Source organism: Myodes glareolus, chromosome 4 (genome assembly GCF_982192425.1).
Source record: "Myodes glareolus chromosome 4, mMyoGla1.1, whole genome shotgun sequence".
NCBI lineage: Eukaryota > Metazoa > Chordata > Mammalia > Rodentia > Cricetidae > Myodes > Myodes glareolus.
The window spans coordinates 104,067,065-104,093,740 of NC_142029.1; the positions used below are offsets into that span (position 1 = coordinate 104,067,065).

At 51.6% G+C, this 26,676-nt stretch overlaps 1 protein-coding gene across 3 annotated transcripts; it reads left to right on the forward strand.

Annotated features, from left to right (window-relative positions):
• The first annotated feature begins 429 nt into the window (after nt 1-429).
• Nucleotides 430-17,595, forward strand: Znf653 (zinc finger protein 653). 3 transcript variants are annotated; one of them, XM_048446593.3, is made up of 9 exons: nt 430-735; nt 3,760-3,803; nt 5,935-6,150; nt 14,684-15,298; nt 15,394-15,577; nt 15,680-15,791; nt 16,563-16,677; nt 16,989-17,088; nt 17,170-17,595. In XM_048446593.3, exons 1-9 carry the CDS (start codon nt 443-445, stop codon nt 17,345-17,347), a joined length of 1,857 nt encoding a protein of 618 aa, XP_048302550.1. In that variant the 5' UTR covers nt 430-442; the 3' UTR covers nt 17,348-17,595. The 3 variants fall into 3 exon arrangements, with proteins under 3 accessions (XP_048302550.1, XP_048302551.1, XP_048302552.1); XM_048446594.3 differs by having other exon boundaries at nt 15,418-15,577; XM_048446595.3 differs by lacking the exon at nt 16,563-16,677.
• The last annotated feature ends 9,081 nt before the right edge of the window (nt 17,596-26,676 follow it).

Consider the following 26,676-nt stretch of genomic DNA (forward strand, 5'->3'; position numbering starts at 1 on the left):
TTTGTGGTGTGGGAGGGGTGTGTGGAGGTGAGAAGACTGTTTACTGGCGTCAGTTCTGGCTTTCCACCCTCTGAGTCCTACAAATGGAACTCAGATTGCCAGGTTTGGCAGGATTCGCCTTTACCCGCAGAGCCATCACCCTGGCCTTTAAAAAAAAATCTTTAAGATAGTGTTATGTAGCCCACACTGCTCTAAAATTCAAGAGACAGCCAAGGATAACCTTGAGTTCCCAGAACGTGCTGCCTCCACTTCCCAAGTAGCCTGGTAACTGGAGTGTGTCGTCTTCCTGGCTGGCGCATGCGCATCCCTGGCTAGCTGTCCCCCGTTTGGCGCCGCGGGCAGTGGAGAACCTGTGAGAAATCTCCCGGCGGCGCAGACTAGGCGCGCCACTTCCGGTTGGGGCTCCTAACAACGGGGGAGGCCGGTAACCAGGGTGGGGGGGATGGCGGAGCGGACTCCAGAGCCCGGGGCGGAGGCGGAGGCGGGGGCAGGCGGGGAGACTGCGGCAGAGGAGGGTGCGGCGGGTCGAAAGGCGCGGGGTCGACCGCGGCTCACAGAGTCGGACCGGGCCCGGAGGCGGCTCGAGTCCCGGAAGAAGTACGACGTGCGGCGCGTGTACCTGGGCGAGGCGCACGGCCCCTGGGTGGACCTGAGACGGCGCAGCGGCTGGAGCGACGCCAAACTCGCTGCCTACCTTATTTCGCTGGAGCGCGGCCAGCGTAGCGGCCGCCACGGGTGAGGGGGCGCGGGCCCGGGAGAGGGAGGAAGGAGGGCGAGGCGGGGAGAGCGTGGCCCCCGCCCCCGGACCTGGAGGCCCCGCCCCCGAGCCACAAAGCAGGCCTCGGTCTCAGGCTTAGGCGACCCAGACCCCTCACGCGCCGCCTCCGGCCTGCTGACTACCAATGCCAGCCTTTCCCCGCCCCTCTGCCCGCCTCCAGGAGCTCTGACTGGCCCATCTTGGCCTCGGTTGGGGCGTCTCGCAGATGTGATTTTGCAAAGGTGCCTGGCACTCTGGTTTTCTGTGTGACTAGCTTGTCTGCATGTATGTATGTATGTGCACCACCTGCGCGCCTGCTACCTGCGGAGGTCAGAAGAGGGTGTTAGATCCCCCTGGAACTGGAGTTACGGGTGGTTGTGAACCACATGTAGGTGCTGGTAACCAAACCCGGTCCTCTGCAAGTGCAGAAAGGGGTCTTCACCACTGAGCCATCTCTCCAGCCAGCGCTCTATTTCAACTCCCTTGTCGGGGGCTACCTATAAAGTCAGCAGGAAGGGGAAGACTCCACCTGTCCTGCTCCTTTTGAACTCGAAGACTTTGCGAAGGACTCCGGTCCTTCCTGATGCCAGTTAACTCGGAGCAGAGTTGCTTCCCAGGAGCCAAGGGGCTTAGGGGTGCCATGGCTTAATTAATTATTTGTTGGTTAGTTTCTCGAAACAGGATTTCTCTGTGTAGCCCTGGCCCACCTCGAACTCACTCTGTAGACCAGGGTGGCCTCGAATTCAAGGATCTGTCTGTCCCAGCATCCTGCGTACTGGGACTAAAGGCATGCACCAGGCTTGGCATAGAGTTCTTTTAGGATTTTATTATTGTGTGTGTGTGTGTGTGTGTAGGCCTGCAGGTGGAGGTTAGAGAACAGCCATGTGGAGCTGGTCCTCTCCTACCATGTGTGTTTCACCACACTGTAGGTGTTCATATGTTGGTAAATTGGCATGTACTGCTTGCCCATACTGAGAAACTGTCTCGGAAAGTACGTCTACTCCCTCCCCTATATTTTAGACCCAAGCATGTTTGTATCAGTGCCCTTCAACACCCTTTGTCTGGAGTAGGGTGGACCCTCTAACTCAGTGACAGGAAGAGAAGAAAATTGCAGAACAGCCCAAGAGTAAAGACCCTGTGCCCTTAAGAACAGCAGAAGGCGGAGTGTTTCCAACAGAGCTTACTACTGTTTGTTCCATAATGCAAAAATGCCTGCAGTGGGAAAGAGAGGCTGAAGTTCAGCCGTGGAGAGAGAGCTCAACCTGGAACCCCGGCTGACGCCTCAGCTTCCTCAGCCAGCTGCTGCATGTTGTGAACGCCAGACCCGATGTTAACTCTGTGTGGTCTGCACAGACGGTTCCGGCCAACCAGGGCTACAGCATGATACCCTGTCTCAGCTAAAATACAGAGCTTAGGGAGGATCCAGCCACAGTGGGGATTCACGGTGTATCTTACTCTTCTCTTGTTGACCTCATCTGTCTGATACTGGGGGCTGGAGAGGTAACTCAGTGGTTAAGAGCACTTGTTGCTCTTGCAGAGGACCTGAGTTTGGTTCTAGGTTGTGCTTTGCAACCATCTGTAACTCCAGTTCCAAGGGATCCTTCTGACCTCCATGGGCAGCAGGCACATACATGGTACAAAGGCGTAAATGCAGGCAAAAACTTATGCACATGAAATAATAAAATCATTTTTTTAAAAGTTAGACAGGCATAGTGGCACATGCCTTTAATCCTAGCACTTTGGAGGTAGATGCAGATGGAACTCTCTGAGTTTGAGGCTAGCCTGGTCTACATATTGAGTTCCAAGATAACCAGGGCCACATAGAGAGAGAGACCTTATTTTAAAAGGAAAAACAAAACAAAATAAAATAAATAATTCGATTCTGTGGGGCAGTAATCAGCCAGGGACAAGGTGTATATAACTCAGTGGTCAGTGGTGGAGTACCTCGTATGTGAAAAGTTCTGGATCACACACACACACACACACACACACACACACTGGTTGGGCATGTCACCTATCATGCATGAAGCTCTAGATTTATTGCATGTTTGTAATCACAGCACTTCAGAGGAAGGCATTTGCTCCCAAGCCCAATGACCTTAGTTGACCCCCAGAGCACATTAGTGAAGAGAACTGACTCCTGCAAGCTGTCCTCCGCCCTCCACACACAATCTCTATGGCACATTCCCTACCGCTAGAAAGAAGTGTAACACAAATTATTATTATTACTATTGTTATTATTTTGTTTTTTTGAGACAAGGTTTCTCTGCAGCTTTGGAGCCTGTCCTGGAACACAAATTATTTTTAAGAATAAAACTCTTACACTGAAGTATGAGAAGTAAAGGTAGGCACTGGGAGGCCAGGAAGAAGGAACTTGCAATAATCCTCCTGCCCCTGCTTCTTGAGTTCTGGGATTATAGGCATGAGCTGTCACATAGGGTTTATTTGATTCAGGGAAAGGAACCCTGGGCTCTGCATGTTAGGCATGTGCTCCAATATTTTTTTCTATTATTTTTTTCTTTATTTTACTTCTTGAAACAGGGTTTCCCTATATGATGTAAGCTGACCTTGACTTCTTGATATAATCCAGACTCGCCTCAAATTCTTGATCCTCCCACATCAGTCTTTTGAGTGCTGGGGAGACAGGTGTGCGCCCACACTTCTGACTAACATTATCAATTGATGGTTGGTGGAATTTGTGGATACAGAGACTGACTCTGAATACAAGCCATTTGCCCTATGGGGTAGGAGTCAGGGAGCTCTCTTAGCGTTCTTGCCGGTCTCTGAGGGGTAGTGTTCTCTGAGCTAAGTAATGGTAAGAGGCCTCCATTCAGGGCTGCTGCCAGTGGCAGTTACCTGAACCAAGGACTGCTGGGAAGGGAGCAGGACAGCAGAAGTTCAGATTCCATCCAGAGCAGATGAACTGCTGTCACTTTCTACCAGGTCAGAACTTGGGCCCAGCTTGGCCCCAAATTCACCCTCACCACCTCTCTGTATTGCAGGAAGCCTTGGGAGCAAGTCCCCAAAAAGCCAAAACGGAAGAAAAGTAAGTGGAGCTGCAGCATGGGGAGGGGTGGGAGCACGTGCAGTGCATAGCCTAGAACCAGCCCAGTTACCCTCTCTGTCCCTTTTGCTGCATGGTTGGGAAGGTGGAAGAGCCAGTTCCTGCCCTAGCTGCTAGAGGCAGAGTGTGTTGTGTGCCAGGTGGGCTGAATCTAAAGAGGCCCCACCCAGCATGACCTCAGTGCCTTACCAAATCATTAGACTGTGGGTCTCCATGGCATTCAGCTGGGTGATTAAGAGAACCACCTGGTGGCAATGAGCCCTGCTCTGCCTCTTTTTTGATACATGGGTCTCAGTGGAGCTCAGACTCATTCTATAGCAGAGGATGGTCTTTATCCCACAGTGCTAGGCTGACAGGTATGTGCCACAAGTACAGTTCATGTGCTGTTAGTGATGGAACCCACGGCTTTGTGCTCACTGAGTAGGTTCTGTACAACTAAGCCATATCCCCAGCTTCCAATTTTTAAAAAATTACATGTATTTATTCTTTTATTTGTGCGTGCACACGTGTGTGCATATCAGAACAACTTGTGGAAGTTGGTTTTTGCTTTCTACCACGTAGGTCCTGAGTATCTAACTCAGGTGGGTCAGGCTTGGTAGCCAGCTACTTACCACTGAACTATCTTGGTGGCGTACTTTTTTCCTTTTTCTGACCGGTTTTACTGTGTAACCCAGGCTAGCCTCAAAACTCAAAACCACCCTGTCTGATAGGATTACAGGCATGCCCAACCATTCCCACTCACAGCTTTGGCACAGGAGTTCTTGGAGGCAGAGGCAAGTAACCATCTTTACTGTGCAGCCCCAGAGGGTTACGTAGTGCCAGGCTGGAAGTGGAGCAGCTGGTGAAGTCCATGTCACTGATGTGGTTCACATGAGGAGTGGAGACCCTGGACACACTCTCTCAGCCCAAAATACCTCTCCTTCCCAGCTTTACAGGTGTAGGACAGCCCTACCCCATCACACTATCATAGGCCCTAGCCTTCCTCTGTGCCCTTGTGGCTTCTTTACCTCTTCTGCCTCTGTGGCAGTCTCCAAAGGTGGAATCCTGGTTCTCCCCTGGCCACTCACTTAGAGCTGCCCAGCCAGATTGTGACAAAGCCAAGATCTGAATGCAGGCTGTTTGGCTCTGCCATTCCCGCCCTCCAGCACCCTCACCATGTCTGGTGAGTTCTTGCCCTAGCCAGCCCCAAGGAAGCAATACTGATGGTGTTGAATGACCATCCTTTGTGGAGCTGTCATTCTAGTAGGGGAGACAGACAGGCAGTATCTGAATAGACAGCCACAGGCAGCTTCTTGGTGCTGCCATGAACAGACCTAAGTTGGCTAGCATCACTCTAAAGAGCGTGGCTTCTTAGAGGAGTTCACCTGTGGGTGATCTCTGAATGGAGGCACTGAGTGAGGCTGTCATCTGGAGGATGTGCAAAGGCTGAGGTAGGACCTTACCTAGCTCATTTAAAGGACAGCTAGGAGGCCATGTGGCTGGAAGGGGTGAAGAGGAGTATGAAAGGGAGGGTGTGGGTCTTGCTAAATGGTCTTGCTAGCCACCTTGGCACTTGCTAAGAGGGGATATGCCCTGCTCTCCTGGCACCCCCTTGTGGTTGTAGATGTTAGCATGATGACACCAGGGAAAACTCCCAGGACTATGTGGCTCTAGCCCAGAGGTATTGATGAAGATTTTTATTAAGAAGCAGCTGGGTATGGTGTCACACATCTTGAACCCCCCCCCCAAAAAAAAACCAGCCAAAAGCTAAGCAGTGGAGCATACCTCCAGCACTGGGGAGACAGAAGCAGGCAGATTTCTCTGAGTTCAAAGCTATCTTGGGCTACGTAATGAGGCCCTATTTTTTTTTTAAAGGAAAAGAAACAGCTAACAATTACTTTGCCTCTAGTATGTGCCAGTCCCCATAGTCTATATGACTTCACTCAGCCATGGACAGTACCTGGCTACCACCGGATCCTAGTTGTCTCTAGGTTGTGTCACCTCTCCTATCCTCAGTTTCACCTTCTGCTAAGTGGGAGTGGGATTCAAGAGGCTGTCTCAGACTGTGGGAACTATTGGCTCCAGGGGGAGTGGAGCACCTGTCCTCATGTCCATCTGGCCCCTGTATCCATAGGGCGGAGGCGCAACGTGAACTGCCTGAAGAACGTGGTGATCTGGTATGAGGACCACAAACACCGATGCCCATATGAGCCACACCTGGCTGAGCTTGACCCTACCTTTGGCCTTTACACAACGGCTGTGTGGCAATGTGAAGCTGGCCACCGCTACTTCCAGGACCTGCACTCTCCACTCAAGCCCTTAAGTGACTCAGAGCCTGACAGTGACAAAGGTGGGTCTTCAGGGCACGGACATCGGGGATAGCAGGCATGGTGTCTCTGCACTCTTCCCAGGTGGACCAGCCTGGACTGCCCTCAGCCTTAGGGAGCTGTCAGAACTGTATCAGCCAGGATGTAGCCTGGCCAAACACTGTGCAGACTTGCAGCCTTTGAGTCCCTGCCAAGCTTGAGCAGAATGCTGTCCTCCTGTGCACTAACAGCCTTTTCATTTCTTCCGACTTTCTCAGCTCCCTTTCCCTGTCTCGCCCTTCTCACTCCCCTTTGTTCTCATCAGCTGAATTACTGGTTTTGGTTTTCTTTTAAATATTTTATGCGTTTTTTTTTTTCATTTGTATTTGGCTGGCCTGGAACTTGCTATTTTAGACCATCCTGTCTTTGAACTCACACCAATCTTCCTGCCTCTGCCTCCCGAGTGCTGGAATTAAGGTGTGCGCCACCACATTCAATCCTGTTTTGTTTTCTTAAGTCAGGGTCTTTCTTTATAGCCCAGGCTAGTCTTGAGTTTTGGACAACCCTTCTACCTCAGTGTACCAAGTACTGGAATTACAGATGTGCGCGCAAAACCTGACCTCTCACTATTATATTCTAGGCAGGCATCTACCATTGGCCATGCCCTTAGCTCCTCATTGAAAGATCCTAAGCACATGTTCTTCAACTGAGCCACACCTCCTCAGCCCCCACTCCCTATTTTTAGCCCTTAAAGTTTTTTTTTCACTTTTTGTTTATGTATATTGTTATTTTGCTTGTGTATGTCTATGCATTGCAGTGCCTTTGAGGGCCAGAAGTGGTATTGTATTCCCTGGTCCTCTAGAAGAACAATCAGTACTCTTAACCTCTGAGCCATCTCTCCAGCCCCTTTCAGTCCTCTTTTTAGTTTTGAGATAAGGTTTCATCAAGGTCCCCAAGTTGGCTTTGAACTCTCTGTAGCTCTAGTAAATCTTGAATTTGAACTTGAAATCCTCCTGCCTCAGCGTCCCAAGTAGTTAGAATTACAGCCTGGGCCACTCTCAAGCTTCTTTCCTGTCTTTGATCTTCTGTTTTCCACTGTTGTTCCTGCCACCCCCCACCCCACCCCCAGGTCTGTCACATTTACTATCCCCTTTCTCTCTCCTATCCCAGACAAGTCACATTGGGCTAGCTGCCCACTGAGTCTGAGAGGGACTCTCAGGAAGGCCCGAGTACATCCTGGTGTGGGCAGTGAGGATGCTGCATGCTAACTACCTCAGGACTTGGCATGACTGACAAGGCCTAGAGGGCCAGTTGCCAAGTGCTGTGGCAGGCCTGAGGGTGGGGTCAGTCATCAGAGCTAAGTCTGTGCTGGCAGGCATCAGCAAGCAGGTGGCATCCCAGCTGGCTGAAGGGAAGCTGAGATGAGAAGTACTCCTGGTGGGCCTCACACCCACGGCCACCCCTCTGGGCCTTGGCTAGTCTCCAGAGGGCAGGTGTCTTAGTTAGGGTTTCCTTTGCTGTGAAGAGACACCATGACCACAGCAACTTGTACAAAGGAAAATATTTAATTGGGGTGGCTTATAGTTCAGTGGTTTTAGTCCATTATCATGGTGGGACATGGTGTTGTGCAGGCATATATGTTGCTGAAGAAGGGGCTAAGAGTTCTACACCTTGATCTAAAGGCAGCAGGAAGTGAACTGGACACTGGGCATGGCTTGAGCATATATGAGACCTCAAAGCCCACCCTCACAGTAACACATTTCCTCCAACAAGGTCATGTCTACTCCAACAAAGCCACACATCCTAATTGTTCTACTCCCTATGAGCTTATGGGGGCCCAGTGACATTCAAACTATCAGAGCAGGTATCATGTGCTTTTTGGTTAGCACTCTGTCCTCTTCAGCCTGCCACTTCTCCTTCAGTGTCCCCACTGGAGGCCCTACCCTGGGCCATCTGACTTCTCCCCATGGCCCTGTCATTTGTCCTGCTGTAGAGCCCTTGAGGAAGCCCAGGAGAATTGGGACTAGTCTATCTAGTACTTCTCAGGGTATGATGGTGTCTTCCCAGGCCAACACTGACCTCTATAATTGGGCTTTTGGGAGTGAGCCCTGTGATTCATTAGCCATGTCTGCCTAGGCAGTGGTAAGGAAGTGACTTTGCTCCTGACCTGGCCTTGTCCCCAAGTGCCTTGGTCCATACCTGGGGTGGTCTTGCCCCTCAAGAGTCACACTGGGAACCTTCTGCTGGAGCTGTGAAGTGCAGACACAAACAGATGTTTGTTGTTGTGTTTGGTGCTTGGAATGGAACCCAGAGCCTTACAGGCAAGCATTCTACCCTTGAACATTTTTGGAGCCAGGGATGGAGCACCAGGTTGCCCACGCTGATCATGAATTCACTTTATAATGCCAGTAGGCCTTGAACTAGTGATCTTTCTGCCTCAGTCTCCCGAGTAACGGGGCGAGGTGTTATAAGTGGCAGGAAGGCCTGTTCCTCTTCCCAGCCACCCTGCGGCATCCAATCAAGATCTCCATGCCTGTGTGAGTCAGCTCTCTGTCACTATACTGAATGCCCAGAACAACCCACTTAGGACAAGAAAGGCTTGCCTAGGTCTCAGAGGCTCTGGTGCCGTTGGAACCTGATGCTTAGGGATAGCAACAGTGTGGCTGCCTGCAGGAAAGTGCCAGTCATCACAGCTTCTGCCAGAGAAAACTGGAGCGGGCTGAGGCCCCACAGTTTCCTTAAAGACCCACTTGTGACCTGAGTCCTCAGGCTCAGCCTGCCTGTTAAAGGCTCCCCCACCTTCTAATGGTGCCATTTTTGGAACCATATCTTTAAAACAGGAGCCTTTGGGGAACACTTAGCCAAGCCATAGCCATACCCCAAGGGTCACTAAGAAGCTAATAACAAAACTCATCTACCCATTTGGTATGTTTTTCTAGTTAATAGCCCCAGTGCCAGTTGGACTGGCCCCAGAGTGATTCTGGGGCCCAGAGTGGTGCTGTGAAGGCAGGCCATTCACACAACTGCCAGCAGGTACTGATCCAGGTTCTGGATCCGCAGAACTAATGGTCCCCGATGGCATGGCCAGTTGTGTTTTGAGCATAATAACATAAGTTCCAGTCACTCATGGCTTCATTCCCTTTGGTCTTTGTGTGTGGAGTTTAGTAACAAATACCTGACTGAAATATTGGGCCTTGGCTTACTGGTGGCCTTCTGGGAGTGGAAGGGGTTCTCTGCCCAGGGGCCTCCTTTGTGTGTGCACATATGAGTGTGCACATATGAGTGCAGGTGCTCAAGGAGGCCAGAGGCCTTTGATCCCCTGGAGCTAGAGTTGCAGGTAGTAAGCTTCCTAGCATGGGCTTCCTAACATGGATGTTGGGACTGAATGTCTGCAATAGCTAGCAGTACATGCTTTTAACTACTGAGCCGTATCTCTGGCCCCTTTGTGGCATTTCTGTTCTAGAGCAGAAGCAGATGATAAATAAAATAAGCAAGTACATCAAATATTCTGGAAATGGGGATTATTTGAGACAGGTGATCAGAATGCCTCCCTGGGAAAGTCAATGAGCTGACACATCCCTAACCTGAGAACTCATGTTCTTTTCGTCCTGAGGCTCTAGCCACCTCCTGGGCCTGCCAGGATGGATGAGAGGGTCAGGAAGGCGGAAGGTTGGCCCAAGGGAAACCATATTGGCTGCTCTGTTGGCTGGAACCAGAGCTGGGCTGTGTCTACCTGTTGCAGGGCATGGGAGATGCAGACCAGCAGGGTATGTGTGCACAGGAGAAAGAGCTGGTCTGTCTCCTTGGCAGGAAGTGATGAGCAGGTTCTTTGGAGCTGAGGAACCAAGCTGCCTCTGTTGCAGGGATGCTGAGGCCATGACCAGCATCTGTAAGGATTGAGGAGAGGCAGTTGGGCTGTGGGTGGATGAATTTTAGATGTAGCCCCAACAGGTTTTACTGACAGATTGGAAGTGGGTGTGAGAGAAGGTCAAGTATAGCCCCAGGACATTGGCTTGAGCTACAGGAAGGATAGAACTGCCACCCTATGAGACAGAGCCACTTGTGAGCAGCACAGGCTTTGCTGGAAGAAAATCTAGTGGGGAGGATCCCAGTGTCACTGAATAGATTTTGAGATGGGGCAGCAGAGAATGCAGTACCAAGGACTCAGTAGGGAAGCCCAGCTCCCCATGAATACCTAGAGTCACCAGGCCACTGGTGTGTAGTTTATGGTGTCATAGAAACAGACAGTTCAGGGGTGGGGAGGTGAATAAGCTGGTCAAGTGCTTGCTATGCAAGCATGAGAATATGAAATCAATTCCCAGCACATACATTAAAAAACAACAACAACAACAACAAAAAACAGGTGTCATGGTATACCCTGTAATCCCAGTAGTGGAGAGCCCTGGCAGGAACTCCCCCGGGGCTCACTGACCAGCCAGTCTAACCAAAATGGTGAACTCTAAATTGAAGGAGAGACTCTATCTCCAAAAATAAAGTGAGCCAAACATGATGGCTCACGTCTCAGCACTCGAGAGGCAATGGCAGGTGGATCTCTGTGAGTTCAAGGCTAGCCTGGTCTACATCGTAAGTTCTGGGCCAGCCTGTACTATATACTGAGACTCTTGATTCAAAATAAACAGTAAAAATAAATGAATAAGGGAGGTAGAGAGTGATTGAAGACGGTACCAAAATTGGCTTTTGACCTCCACATATATCTGTACACGTGTATACAAATGCAAACACATAAACACACACACACACACACACACACACACACACACACAGTAGATACAGCCTGTATTCTGTGCCCATGTGTTCCATACTCAATGCTTCTGTCTGCATACAGAGTCAGCCAACTGAACATAGGGGCAAGGTCAGCATGTGTGAGGTCATTTCCAATACAACACAGTATGGGCCTCTTTTCTTTTTGATTCCTTTTCCTTTTTGTTGCTGGGTTTTTTTTTTTGAGATGCATAATCCTTTCTTCCTTTTGTTTTCTTTTGTTTATTTGCTTTTGAAGCAATATAGTATAGAAAGAGTGGTTTGTATTATATCAGATATTACAAATTATTTAAGGCAAAAGAAGTGTGTATAAGTTCTGTGAAGGTTTGTATTTTATTATTTGTTTAATTTTTATTATATTTATTTGTTGGGAGGACTGTGTGTGGCGTGGCGCCAATGTCGATGTCAGTGAACAACAGCGGACAACTTAATAGGGGTTGGTGCTCACCCTTCCACCATGGGATCCTAGGGATCAAACTCAGATCCTCAGTCCTGGCTGCAAGCGATTTTTACCCACTGAGCCATCTCTGTAGCTCCCAGATACTGCATTTCATACACAGGATTTGAGTTTCTAAGAATGTTGATGTCAGCTTGGAGTTCTAGAACCAATAATCCCCTCTGAACAAACTTCCATAATCTTTAGAATTTCCTGAATGGAGAAGGTTTTTTGTTGTTGTTGTTGTTTGTAAACTAGTCACACAATGAGTAGTTGCTTAATTATTTTTACTTTATCAGTGTGCATGTGTGTGTGTGCTCGCCTGCATGTATGTGCACATGCCAGAGAGGGCATCAGATCTACGGCTGTGAGAGCTCCCTAGGAATAGAGCTTGAGTCCTTTGGAAGAGCAGCAAGTGCTCTTTAACCTTAAGATGGGCCATTTTTGCAGCCCTGATAGTACTGTTTTTTTGTAATTCATATGGAGTCATTTTAAGGAGCTCTTTGAAATACCCCTAAGTCTATGCTAGTTAGGGGATTCTGGGTTGTAAACAGAGTTTCTGTACCACCAGGTCCCACAGCCATTCAGTCCCAAAGAAACAGACAGAGGTTTATATTAATTATAATCTGTTTGACCTATTATCTTAGGCTTATTGACTAGTTTTTACAACTTAAATTAACCCATAATTCTTGTCTGTGTTTAGCCACGGGGCTTGGTACCTTTTATCAGTGAGGCATTCTCACCTTGCTTCCTCTGCATCTGGCTGGTGACTGCATCTCTGCCTTTTCTCTTCCCAGAATTCTCTTAGTCTGGTTTCCTTGCCTATTCTTCCTGCATGGCTATTGGCCAATCAGCATTTCATTAAACCAATATGAGTGACAAATCTTGACCGTGTACAAGAACATTATCCCACAGCACTGGGTACCACAACTACATAGCTGCTGGGTAGGGGGACTAGCCATCTAAAAGACCAAACACAGGAGCAGAGGGAATATGTAAGCTTAACACCCTCCCATCAGGGAGCAGCTGAACATTTGGTCATGAGAGCTCTTCTGAGGCTGTGAGATGGCTTAATTGGTAAAATACTTGCTGTTCAAGTGTGAAGACATGAATTTGGGGCCCAGCACCTGCAGAAAAGCTGAGTGCCAGCCAGTGAGATAGCCCGGCAGGTAAAGGTGTTTGTTGCCAAGCCAGATGATCTGAGTTCTGTCTTTGGGACCCACATGGTAGAAGGAAAGTAATCCTCTGGCCTTCATACGTGGGCACCATGGTGCCCCTACCTGCAAATAAGTAAATTTGAGAAATACAGAATAATAAGGGAGAGAGATTGAGGGAGATAGCAGACCTCCAACCATGCACACCCAGGCTCGTGAGCAGAGAGCTCTGGTGGGGTGGATACTTGATGGTGCTGAGTGAGAGGGAGACACACTCGGAGAAGTGCAGAAGCTGAAAAATCTGTCACCAGGAACCAGGTACTGTGACTCCAGTGTTGACTTCTTCTGACCATTGATAAATTACAACCTCATGATAAAGTTGTGATCGTAACCAGACCAAAGGGAGAACTTTGTAAAGTTAAATAAGTCATCCCAGCAAGTCATGGCACCTGAGAGTGGCATCATGGGAATTCCTAGCTGATACCTCAGACACACAGGGTGGACCAAGATTTTCCATGGGCATCAGAAGTGGACAGAGCCTTGTGACAGAGCCCTTGACTTAATAGATTAGAAGCTTACTTCCAGATAGGTTGTTTCTGAATCCTATGGAATTAATTGAGATGATAGCATTTGACATGAATCATATTAGTGTGAGAATCAGAGAGTGCTAATGCTGGGTGTGGTGGCACACGCCTTTGATCCCTGCACTTTAGAAACAGAGGCAGGTGGAATTCTGTGAGTTTGAGGCCCCAGCCCTGGTGTGTGTGTGTGTGTGTGTGTGTGTATCCCCAGCAAGGGATACATAGTGACCCTATCTCAAAACAACAAACAAGCCAGAGAGGTCAGGGAAGAGCAATGTGAGAGCCTCAAAAAGAGACTAGTGATTGAGTATAGCTAGCCAAGTCAGGTATACAGGGACCTAGAAAGGACCACTGGCTTTGGACCTGGAAATCACAGTTCCTAGTTCCTGGTGATACATAGATTCCAGCTGCTGCTACTGCCGCCACCACTAACTGCACCCCCCTCCAGATGTGTGTATGTTTTGACGTGTGTGTATGGGTGGAGGCCAGTGGATTACCTTGGGTGTCATCTTCAAAATGGTCATCTACCTCATTTGAAACAGGCTTCCTCACTGACCTGAAGCTCACTATTTAGTCTAGACCAGTGAACCCCAGGGGTCCTTGTATCTCTGCCTCACCAGTGCCAGGGACTGGGGAGCCTACAAATGTGTACCACTAAGCCTGACCTGACATTTTAAAATTGTTTTACTTGTTGTTAGTGTGATGTATGTAGCATGTTATTAGACTGTGTATGTAGCATGTATGTGTGATGACTATGGCTTGGGGGGGGGGGACGTGAGGCCATGGAGCACATGTGGAGGTCAGAGGACAACTTTGTAGAGTCGACTTTCTCTTTCCACCTATATATGGTGTATTAGTTACTGTTTTGTTGCCACAATAAAACACCATGACCAAAAGAAAGAATTTATTCTGGCTTCTGGTTCCAGAGGTGTAAGAGTCCATCTGGTGAGCAGGCATGGCAGCCAGCAGCAGGCATGGCAGCTGAGCAGGAAGCTAAGCTCATATACCCAACTACAGACACAAGCAGAGAGCGCAAGTGAAAACACATGAGGCTGTGTAACGTCAGGTCCTGCCCCTAGTGTTGTACTTCTTTCAGCAAGGCTACACAACTTAAACTTCCCCAAACAGTGCCAGCAACTGGGGATCCCGTGTTCAAATGCCTGAGCCTATGGGAACTTTTATCATTCAGATCACCACACATGGGTTCCAGGAACCAAACTCAGGTAACCAGTATTGCATGGCAAGTACCTTTAACCATCACACCATCTCACCAGTCCACACACAAAAATTTAAAGATTTATTTTTATGTGTATGAGTGTTTAGCCTGTATGTATATAAATATACTACATGTGTACAGTGCTCACGGAGACCAGAAGAGAGTGTCAGGTCCCCTTCAACTGCTGTTACAGGCTGGATTGAGCCACCACATGGGTGCTAGGAACTGAACCTGGTCCTCTCTAAGAGTAGTAAGTACTCTTAAGCACTGAGCCATATTCCTAGCTGCCATACATGGTATTTGACATGGATTCTGGGGATGGAACTCAGGTACTTGTAAACAAGTAAAACAAGCACTTTGGTGTGAGCCATCTCCCCAGCTAATAACTGCCCCCTTTTGTCTCTGCAGTGGGTAATGGCCTGGTGGCTGGCAGCTCTGACTCACCCAGCTCCAGCTCCAGCTCCAGCTCTGACTCGGATGAGCCTCCTGATGCCCAAGTGGCCAAAGCCTCAGCTGCTGCTGCAGCCACCCCTACCAGTCCTACAGGCAGCAGTGGACTGATCACTCAGGAAGGAGTTCACATCCCCTTTGATGTCCACCATGTGGAGAGCCTGGCTGAGCAGGGCACCCCTCTGTGCCAAAACCCTGCAGGAAGTGGGCCCGAGGCCCTGGAGACGGTGGTGTGTGTGCCAGTGCCCATGCAAATGGGCACTGGCCCCAGTACCCTCTTTGAGAACATGCCCCAGGAGGCACTGGGTGAGGTGGTGACCAGCTGCCCAGTGTCAGGCATGGTGCCTGGCTCTCAGGTGATCATCATTGCTGGTCCTGGCTATGACACCCTCACAGCCGAGGGCATCCACCTCAATGTGGCTACTGGCAGTGGCACTCCCGGCAGTTGCCTGGGTGAGGAGGCACCCTGTGCCATGATGGAAGGTGTGACAGCCTATACACAAACGGAGCCCGAGGGCACCCAGCACAGCACCGTGGATACCACCTCCATAGCCAGCATCGAGACCAAGAAAGGTCTGGGGTGCCACTGTGGCCTCTGGCAGGGGTTGGGAGGGATGGCAGAGGGGAAGGAGCTCAAAGTGAGCTCCTTGACAGCCTTATCCCCACAGACACCGCCCCGTGTCACCCCGTAGAGAAGGAGGACCTGTATATGCTCAAGGAGGAGAAAGAGGATTCGGTGGCCCCAGAGCTGCCCGAGCTGAATACAGAAGCAGAAGCAGATGTGGATGGAGAGGAATTGGACAGCAGTGACATGTCAGCTATCATCTACGAGATTCCCAAGGAGCCCGAGAAGTGGGTGCTAGGATGGATGGGTGGGACCAAGGGTAAGGAACAGCTACAGGCTTATAGCCCACTGGGGACTGACCCTGATGCTACAGGCTCCTTCCTCTCCAGGAGACGGCGGAGCAAGCGGTCACGGGTGATGGATGCTGATGGCCTGCTGGAGATGTTCCACTGTCCCTATGAGGGCTGCAGCCAGGTGTATGTGGCTCTCAGCAGCTTCCAGGTGAGGCCACCCCCAGGCAGACCTGTTGCTAAGTCCAGCTGGCCTGGGTCATGTGGCTGCATGTGGCTTTACTGGGTGTCAGTGGCACAGGGCCTGCGTCCGGGAACCCATTTCGTCCCGACTGGCCTTGCTGGACATCTGGCTTTCTCAGCCCTCTCTCTCTCTGCAGACATCAGACACAGCTGCCTGGTCTTACCAGCTCCCCAGACCACTCTCTTAGTCTTCCACAGGAAGACCACCGAAGTCCCAGGGGTCAGCCATACATGGGAGCCCCAGATCCTTATACAACTAGAACTCTTTTCCTGTAGTTTACCTTCACAATGTGGATGATATACCCTGGGGGCAAACAAGGGTTTCCTCAGCTCTCCACACAGAAGGCAGCACCAGTAGACTGTTGGATTTTCTAAGCATGTATTAAGCTCCCAGGCTGTTCTCATGGGTTAAAGAATGAAATAACAAAGAATCAAGTTCCCCAGGGGCAGTGCAGTACTTGTGAGGCATCAGTCAGCCATTGTGCCTCTGGAGCCTCAGTTTCCTCTGTGCATATTGGGCTAGCAGCAGGAGCCCGCCAAGGTTAATTGGAGCCCAGAGCTGGGACTGACAAAGCTGCTCTTTGACTTCAGTGCTCCTGTCCGAGCTGGATACTGGAATGCCTTTTCTACCTTCGAGTCTAGGCTGACTGTGGCTAATGTCCCAGCTACCTGCATGTCTTCCCACTTTAATAACCCCCAGGTGGGCCCATAGTACCACTCCTGCCCCTCTCACCCCTAGAACCACGTCAACCTGGTGCACCGAAAAGGGAAGACCAAAGTGTGCCCTCACCCTGGCTGTGGGAAGAAGTTTTATTTATCCAACCACCTGCGGCGCCATATGATCATCCATTCAGGTCAGGCCCTGCCAGCTGGCACCCATAGGCCAGGTGTAGCGCACATGTGTAAACCCCAGTGTTCAGGAGGCCTGGGTTACACAGTGAAACCCCACATACCCTATACCCGGTACTGTTTTCATGTGCAGTTGCCCCAAGTCCCAATGCAGGTCACATGGGTAGCAGTTGACACCCTGTGTCAGGAACTGCAGTCCTCTTACCTGTTGTGACTCCAGCGGACATGGTTCTCAGGGTTGTGGGATGGGGTAGGGGAGCTTGCTCCTTGCAGTCACCTCTACTGGGCAGTTTCCTGAGACTGTTGCCACCCCTAGGCATCCGAGAGTTCACTTGTGAGACCTGCGGCAAGTCTTTCAAGAGGAAGAACCATCTGGAGGTGCACCGGCGCACACACACAGGAGAGACGCCCCTGCAGTGAGTGTTGGGGTGCTAGGGAGGGAGGGGCCTGATCGGGTCTCAGGGGAGTCTCAGGTGATGCGCCCCTGGACCACTCAGGTGCGAGATTTGCGGGTACCAGTGCAGGCAGCGTGCATCACTCAACTGGCACATGAAGAAGCACACGGCAGAGGTTCAGTACAACTTCACTTGCGAGCGCTGCGGGAAGCGCTTTGAGAAGCTGGACAGCGTCAAGTTCCACACGCTCAAAAGCCACCCAGACCACAAGCCTACCTGATCTGCCTGCTCCCACGGACCTCAGCCTCTATTTATTATTTGTACTCTTGGACATCATGCCCAGACCTGTCAGAGCCCAAGACAGCCACTGGGGCTGCCCCAACCGCAGGCCGGAAGGAGGTGTTCCCCACTCCCCCTGGGCAGGTGCCCCACCCTGTCCCTTTGCATCCCTCCCATGGAGCTGGCACCTGGGACGACACTGCCGAACTGTGTCAAGAACACAGAATGAGATTAAAGTGAAAAAGGAGATGCCCTTTCCCTAGGCCTGAATAATTGTGGGGGCTGGGCACACCTTTGTGACCAATTAACCTGCTCTCCTGACCCAAGACTAGGTTGGGGGTGGCTGCCCTTGGATAGCACACAGGAACCTTTCCTGTTAGCCTCTGCTCCCACAGGGTGGGTGTGAGGTACCAGAATCCTGATGCCCACACCTCCCATGTCTCAGAATGTTGATTCCTGGCCCAGAGAATTGTGGGAGGAGCTAAATTGTTGAACACACATTTGGGAACACCCAAATGAGACTTCTACACTGGAGACAAGCACTGCACAGAAAATAGAGTGATGGGTTGGGTTAGGGGAGTAAGGGGAACTTCACTGAGGAAGTGTCTTTTGCTCTTGTGCCGGAGTGACAGAGAATCAATTCCAGTATGGGAGGATGGCTAGGTGTGTTCCTGGAACAGGACCTGGCCCCATTGCGTGCAGGGAGAATCGTGGGGAAGGAGGAGCCACCACCAGGTGGTGCATGAGCCTACGGACCCGGGGTGGTTGCTGCCATGTGACCCAAGAGAACACAGCCGCAAGCTCTGACACGTGCCCCTGGGAGCCTTGCAGCGCCACGCGCAGATTGGTCCCGATGGGGTGGCAGCAAGACTCAATTCCCGCTTGGGACTCGGGTCTACATTAGCGTGGTGCAGAACTGAGGGGCTGGTCTAAGCGTTCTAAGAGCCCCTTTTCTTACTCGCTCAATAGGAGCAGGCGGTTTCCATGGGAACCGCGGTGCGGCCTTTGCCCCAGGAAGTAGCCTGGCAGCAGAGAAACTCCCAGCCGAAGGAAACGCAGGGGCAGAGCGCGGGGGTGGGGGCATCATTTGTGGTAGTGGGTCCTGCATCGGCAGCCGAGTTGCTCCACAAACCCCAGAGAAGCCACTTGGGAGCCTGCTCTGCCACCGCCCCTTCTGTGTGGGCCACTCTGATTGGCCCACCCTCTTCCTGCGCGGCAGCACCTTCATCGTATGTTCTCTCATTGGCTCAATCTCCAGGGCATCTTGCAATTGGGTCTTTCGAGAGTCATTCGTGATTGGTTAAATCAGACTGATTCGCACTCTTGACAAGCCGGATCATGAAGGGGCGTACAAGAATAAGAATAGGGTCGCGGAGACGGCTCAGGGATAAAGGTGTCCGCCCCCAAGACTGGCGACATAAGTTCGATTCCTGGGACCCACATGGTGGAAGACAAGACATGAATCCTAAAAATTGTCTTTCCTCTGACCTACACACACACACACACACACACACACACACACACATATTCAATGTTAATTTTTAAAAAAATGATTAGGTTAGGCTGGGGACAGTGACTCTCGGGTTAGAGAATCTGGTCCGGCAGCAGCGCCTTTCCACCTGATCAGACCGCTGTCTGTGGTGCTGAAGCCTTGCTCGAGCCCCCACCCTGACCCAGTAAAAGCAACAGACATTAAAGGAGGTGTAGCCACTCCAATCTCCTAAGAGGGGTGCTTCCACAAGACAAACAATCACACTCCCAGAAAGCCAGATATTAACCAGTAGGCCTGCCAAGCCTTGCTTGCCCAAGTTTGGAGACCTTCCTTATCTATGTTTGTGTGACTAGAGGCTGTATGACTCTAATGGGGGTCGATGGTCTAGAAGTCTTAGCACAAACCTCTTCACCTGCTTTGGAGCAGCGTGGCGTTTCCCTGCCAGAGGGGGTGCCAGCGCCCACGTTCTGAACCCTAGAGTACTTGGTGCACTTAACACCCACAAGGTCTCGTTTCCTTCCACAGTGGATACGGTAAGACGACCTCCTTAACTGCTTAATTACTTTTGCTTTGCTTTTCCTTTCTTCCTTCCTTTCTTTCTTTCTTTCTTTTTTCTTTCTTTCGTTACTGTTCTTGTTTGGTTTTGTTGTTCGTTTTGAGAGAAGGTCTCTGTAGCTCAGGTTGACTTGGAATTCACTATGTAACTGATGATGACCTTGAATATGTGACCCTTTGTCTCAGCATCTCCGGTGTTGAGAAGATTACAGGTTTTCAGCACCGTGCCAAATTTATGTAGTACAAGGGATGTACCCCAGGATTCATGCTAGTAACTGAACCATATCCCTAACCCATTTAAAAAATTATCATTACTATTAGTGTGTGTGTGTGTGTGTGTGTATACCATGGGTGAGTGTTTGGAGCTCAGATGACAACTTTGTGGAGCTGACTCTCTCCTTCCCTTCAAATGGGTTCCAAGAATCAAACTCAGGTTGCTGCCCAGCATGGTAGCAATGACTTTAATCCCAACACTTGGGTTCAGAAGCAGATGGATTTCTGAGTTCGAGGCCACCCTGGTCTATCAAGCAAGTTCCAGGACATCCAGGACTAAACAGAGAAACCCTGTCTCAAAAAAACAAAACAAAAAAAAAAAAACAAAAGCCCTCAGATTTCCAGGTATGCATATCAAGAATCTTTTCCTGCTGAGCTATCTCTCCTTTTGTTTTATTTTATTTTTTGAGAAAGGATCTCATGTAGCCCAGGCTGGCCTTGAACTCCCGATCCCCCTGACTCTCCACCTCCCAAAGCTGGCCTTACAAGCATATGCCATTGTGCCCACCTATTTTTTTTCTTTCTGTTTTATTGTCTTTTTTCTTCACTTTCTAAAGAAACAAAATCTTACTAAGCAGCCTGGAGCTTGCTATGTAACCCAGGTCAGTTTAGAGTCTTGTGTAGCCCATTTCATTCTCAGATTATCAACGATCCTCCTGGCTCACCACACCTTGTATTATTTCTAATATCACCAGAGGTCATGTGGAGATGAAATCTATTCACCTCGGATCTAACAGCCTGGGTCTGGGTCTTTGTCCCTTCCCAACCTTCTTCTGGTTGTGTTTGACCATGGAAAACTGTCTTTACCACTTCAGAGTTAGGTACTGGATCGAAGAGGGAAACCCATTTTGTCTGCAAAACTCAAGGAGTACTCAAGAACGGTGTCAAAACAGGACTCAGGGTCCACAGGCACGAGGGAGCCGAAATCTGAGGCCTCAGCATATTCATTCTCGGCATGCAGAGTCCGGCCAGCGCGCACTCGCTTCCACCTGCCGCGCCGTCGGGAGCCGGGAGGAGGCGGGGACCCGCCCTCCCAGCCAATGAGCGGCGTCGGCGCTGGCAGCTGCCGCTATAAAGGGCTGGGGGCGGCGGCGGTGCGACCCAGAGCGCGGAGCGCGCAGCGCGGGCCGGAGGGAGGGAGGGCGGGCGGGCGAAAGGAGCGGACCCAACACCCGGCACCCGGCACCCGTCACGGGACAGGCCGGACCGAGGGCCCACCGTAGAACGCAGAACTGCCGAGATCTTAGTTGAGAAGGGCGACCTCTCCTGGCCCCGCGGGGCCGCGCACTGGGCGTCCTCCACCGCGCGCCCGCTCCCTCAGTCCACCTGCCGCTGGGGACCCGACCGTCGGCGCGCGCATCCCCAGGCTCGGGTCCGGGCCCTCGAGGGCGCCGCCGCCTCCGTCTCCGCCTCTGCAGCGTCCGCAACCGCAGACGCCCGGGCGGGACCCCGGCGTGAGCACCGGGCGCCCCCCCAGGAGTGCACGAACCCCGGAGCCGCCCTCGATACGGACCGCGCCCGCCGGGCACACAAGAATGGTCACTGTAGGTACTCCCTTGTCGCTGCGAGACGAACACGAGAGGGAGGGGCTGAGTCTGGCTCCACGGAGACGCCGTGGGGGGGTAGGACCAGGCCTAGCTAGGCCTGAGTGGGGGGGTAGGACCGTTCCTCGGGCCTGAGAGTGGTTAGAGTCGCATCCGGAGTTCTGGGGAGCAGAGCCTGGTGTGAGAGGATTGGCGAGCTGGGCTGTGTGCGGGGTGCCCTCGGCTACCCCGGGGTCGGGATGGCCCCTCACTGGAAGACTGTGGGGGAGGGGCCGCGGCGCGGAGGATGTTTCCAGCATCCCAGGCCCAGACCCGTAGGCCGCCCAGGAGGACGCGGGCCGCGGTGGCCTTCTGTTGGTCTGGGCAGAGGCCTCACGGCATTCTCCGAGAGCTATTTTTTTGGGGGGGGAGAGGATGAAGAGGCGGGGTGTAATCGGATTGCGCTACCCCGGGCTCCAGCCGCGCCCGAGAGGCGGGCATCTTCGTCCTCGAGCCCCGTCGACCTTGCGGCAAGCGGGGAGGAGAGAGGAGGGGGCGCCCCGAGGCCTCGCTGTCACCGTCGTGGTCTCTTTGTCTCTCCGCCCTTCTTCGCGGGCCATAGCCTCGCGCGGGGCCTCGGGGCTGCGGGGGGGGGGGGAGCGGACAAGAGAGGGGTTTCCCGTTCCCTAGCCACTGCCTCCAGGTGAGGGGGTGAGGGGCTGTAGCAGCATCCCATCGGGCCTGCTGCACGCGCCCTCCCCGGGCCAGGGCTCAGGGCCTCGGGGTGACCTTGAACGCGCCCGCAACTCTCGCCGCTCGGCCGGCGCGCGTTCGCTTTCAGCAGTCTCAGAGCTGGTCAGCTCCCGAACTCGCGGCCCCGCCCGGCGTGCCACGCCCTGCCTGCCACGCCCATCCAGGCCCCGCCCCGAGGCCCCCAGGACCTGGCCTGGCGCGAGCCCTCGGACCTCCACCCGGTAACCCGGGCGTGTCCCGGGGCGGGGCTGGCCAGTGCTCACCGCACCCTGGCTCCACCCCCGCCTCCCTGAGCGACTAGCTCCCCGCGCCGCCGCGCGTCCTTTGTCTGGTCCCCGCGCCCAGCCTACCTTTTCTGCTCTTCGGAGATCTCTCCTTGTGTGTCTCTGCACACCAAGTGTTGTTCCCGGCCTCTTTTTCGAGTCAAGGCTAGCACAGTGGGGGTCGGGAAGCTCAATAGTCCATCCTGGGCCTTTTCTCTCTTGGACCCCGGGACAGGACCACCTCCTCCCCGAAGCCTTCCTAAGACGGGCTCATCGTGCTGTGTGACCTCAGACTGGTTCCTTACCATCTCTGGGCCTCAAGGTGCTCGTTCAGGTCTGAGAACAGGAGTGTGGCCTCCTTGGGACTCTCAGAACCCCTATAACAATATAGCAACCCCCCCCCCCGACTTTCCCCTCCTCTGTTGTTCTGCTTGAAAAGAATGCGCAAGAGAGAAGAGGGTGTGGTCAGAGGTTACAGGAGGGCCTGGAGCCCCTTGAAGGCCTGTTAATTCCCATGGGTGGTGGTGGGGGGACTCTCAAGAAGGAGGAAGTGAGGGGGATGGAAACGGTGAGGCCCCTAGCAGAAGTAGAAGGAAAAGGGTTCAGAAATAGGAGGCTCAGTCTGCACCACGTGGTGGCCCGACTTGCCTGCACAGATAGCCACTCAATGCCCTATTGTCACCAGTATCCAGGCATCTGTCACTGTGATTGGAGCCCAGAGGCCCAGCTGAAGGCCAAGGGGGTCTGAGGAACAAGTGACTTTAGGTGTGTTTTTGACAAATCTCTACCTCAGCTGTGCGTGGTGGTGCTGGGGGGGGGGGGTGCAGTGGAAATGAGAAAGAGGGAAAGGATAAGCCAAGGGAGAGAAACAGACCCATAGGAGGGACCAGGAAGGGAGGGGGAGAAGTCCTGCTCGGTCAGTCCTGGGCCAGTCCTCAAGGTCCTTCCGCTGTGGTGCCACCAACCCAGGCTGCAGTTACTACAGAACAGGCCGGGTGTGGCTTCTGCCAATCCGATCCCCATTATCGGCTTAGGCGGCTCAGTAGGTTCAGCTGTGAAAGGAACACCAGGCCTGCCCAGCTAAGCTCAAGCAGAGAGGAGGGAGAAGCACTAAGATGAGCAGGCTGTCAGCGAACCCACAGAACTAGCACACCCTGGTGCCCTTACCGTGATGGGGCACAGCTGTAGGTAACTCCACACTCCGGGCTCAGTAAGTCAGGGGTCAGCTGCTGACTTGGAGCTGGCAATATGGCTCAGTGGGTACTTGTGCCAACCTGAGTTCCATCCCTAGGACACACATGGTGGAAGAAAATAACTAACATCCAAAAGTTGTCCCCTGGCCTCCACACAGGAGCACACACACACACACAGGCCTATCTAAGATAGGCTCCATAGCAAACACTAAGCCGTTATCTCTGGCCTTGGTTTCTTCATTTGAAAAATGGTCTCCTTTTTCCGTATAGTGCTGGAAGTCTCAAAACATGTAGCTGGACATGGTGGCATAGACCTTTTAATCCCAGCACTCAGAAGGAGAGGCAGGCAGATCTCTGAGTTCAAGGCCAGCCTGGTCTGTGGAGGGATTCCAGGACAGTGGGGCTACATAATGAGACCCTGTCTCAAAACAAACAAAACAAAAATCCACATTCCACATGCTCAATGCCTGACACACAGTGGGGCTCCAAAAACTAGGATGTGTAGGTTAAAGACAGCATGCCTAGCACATGCGATGTCCTATGCTCCGAAGCAATACTTGCAGCGAGTAAACAGGCACTCAGCGCTGCTTGCTCTGCCGGATGCTGGGTTGTCTTTTTATTGAGTTTTGTTTTTAAGGCAGGTTTGATTCTGTGTCGAGGTCCAGGTCCTGGGAACTACAGCTGAGGGCCACCATGCCAGTCTGCGTTTGCTGTTTCTGTTTGTCTGTGTAGTGCTGGGGCTCGGTGCAGGGCCTGTGCACGCTGAGCGTGTGCTCTGCCGCAGTTATGCTGCTGTGGCTCTGTGGCTCTCATTGTTATTGATCTTTTATTCTTTGATCCTAAATTTGAATTTTTATTACACTTGTAAATTTGCTTATTTGTGTGTGTGGAGGTCAGAGGACAGCTTGCAGGGTTGGGCTCTGTCCTTGCAGTTTGTGGACTCCAGGGACGGAGCGCAGGTCCTCAGGCGTGGCAGCAGGCATCTCTGTCTGACAGGCTCTGTTCTGCCGTTTCACCTGGGGCGATCTCTGTTTCACTGAGACTCAGTTTTCTCATGTGATCAATGGCCTTCATAATGTTCTATGTTGGGAGAATTTCTGAAAGTTTCTCATGAGAAAGCTGGGGTTAGGACTCGGTGGCAAAGTTGCCTGTCTAGTATGTGTGAGTCCCGAGACTAATTCCAGTCCTAAACAGGCAAAAGAACAGAGTAGCAGGTTCTCAAAACACAGGCTGTGCTATCAATATAGTATTAAAATTAGGAAACCCTAAACCAGGCGGCAGCGCTGCACACTTTTAATCCCAACACTTGGGAGTCAGAGGCAGGCGGATCTCTGTGAGTTTGAGGTCAGCCTGGTCTACAGAGCTAGTTCCGGGACAGGCACCAAAGTGACACAAAGAAACCCTGTCTCAAAAAACATAAGTAGATAGATAGATAGATAGATAGATAGATAGATAGATAGATAGATAAAATTAGGGAGCCGAATCAGGCATGTTTGTACACATCTTTAATCCTGGAACTCAGGAGGCAGAGACAGGCAGATCTCTGAGTCCAAGGCCAGCATGGTCTACAGAGTGAATTCCAGGATGCCAGGGCAATACAGACAACCCTTTCTTGAGAGAGAGACAGAGAGAGAGAGAGAGAGAGAGAGAGAGAGGAAGGGAGAGTGAATGTTAGGAACCTTGCAGTGTTCACCTTCTGACTGCTGTGCCCATGACAGGCATTACTAATAAGCCCAGGATTTAATCAATGCAGGGCATGTTCCTCCGGAGACTAATGTGGCTTTGGAGTACTCTGAGCAGATGACTGTAGGTAGCCACTCTCAGCTGATTGGCGATCAGAATTGACACTCTATGACACCCTTTCCCTCACCCTATTGTACTCAAGATGCCCAGGGCCTTGCTCGTGTGAGGAGAGTGCTCTGTCCCTGAACTACACCCAGTCTGGTGTCAACCTTTTAGAGACTGAAAGGCAGCTGGGCCTGATGGAGCACTTCTGCCTCCACAGCCACAGGGGAGGTAACCAAAGACCTTTTAAGTCAAGACTTCAGGAGCTACCCCAAGGGCAAGGTTTGCAGCTCAGCTGGGGGAAATGCTTCTTGGCATATAACGAAACCTGGATTGGATTCCCAGCTCCACTCAAACTGGGCACGCTAATACAAGCCTGTAAATCTCAGTTTGTGAAGAGTGAGGACTCAGAAGTTCAAGGTCAGGAACCAGGAGAACCAGGAGAAGGCCAACAAGTCAAGGCTTTTGCCATCAAGCCCAACGACCTGAGTTCAATACCTGGGGCCCCCAAGGCAAAAGGAGAGAACCAGTTGTGTGTGGAGTCAGTACTCATGGGATGGTTATAAATAATGCTGCTGAGGCAGGGGCATGAACCTTACAAATCTACTTCCACTTCTTACAACTAAGCCCATAGCAGACTTTACTAACTGACCTCAGTGTGCTTCCCAGCTGCCCTAACACAGGGCAGGGCTTTAAATGCTTCCTCGGGCTGCTGCACCCTTAGTCTGAGGTTCAGCAGTGTGGCCTGGGGTTCAGGAAACTTTAGGGAGCAGATCTGAGGATGCACAGCTGGGCAATGGGAGCTGGCACCACTTGCGCGTGGTTGGCGGAGATCAGCAACTCCCTCACCAACCACTTTTAAAAATTTAACTTTATTAGCATGCGTGTGGTTATGATGGGCATGCGTGTGCCGCAGTGGGTGTTTGTGAAGGTAAGGGGACAATGTTGTGGGTCCGTTCTTTCCTTCCACCTTCACATGAATGCTTGGGTTAAACTCTGGTCCCAAGACCTCAACAAACACCTCCATCAAAAATTTGTTTTTGTTTGTTTCCTTGTTTGTTTGTTTGGTTGATTGGTTGGTTGGCTAGTTGGTTGGTTGGATTTTCGAGACAGGGTTTGTCTATATAACAGTCCTGGCTGTCTTGGAACTCACTTTGTATACCAGGCTGGCCTCAAACTCCCTGAGATCTACCAGCCATTGCCTCTGCCTCCCAAGTGCCAGGATTAAAGAAATGTGCCACACCGCCTGGCCTCAAACATTTGATTTTTAAAATTTATTTATAATATGTATGTGTTGACAATATGCATGTTTATTTACATACCTGGTGCCTGGCAGGAGGTGGGGGGTGGGGTCTAGAGGCCAGAAGCAGGCAGTGGATACACTGAAACTAGAGATACAGTTGTGGGTGGTTGTGTGGAAACAAACTAACTGCTAAGATGCCTCTCCAGCCCTTCAGCCACTATCTTTATACTGCATGATAAGGGCTTTAGTT

Bases quoted from the DNA above. Each gene is read 5' to 3' on its own strand.
- Znf653 (XM_048446593.3), top strand. From the start codon at position 443: ATGGCGGAGCGGACTCCAGAGCCCGGGGCGGAGGCGGAGGCGGGGGCA. The intron at 6,151-14,683 runs GTGGGTCTTCAG...TTGTCTCTGCAG, and splicing joins AGAGCCTGACAGTGACAAAG to TGGGTAATGGCCTGGTGGCT. The intron at 15,578-15,679 runs GTGGGTGCTAGG...CTTCCTCTCCAG, and splicing joins ATTCCCAAGGAGCCCGAGAA to GAGACGGCGGAGCAAGCGGT.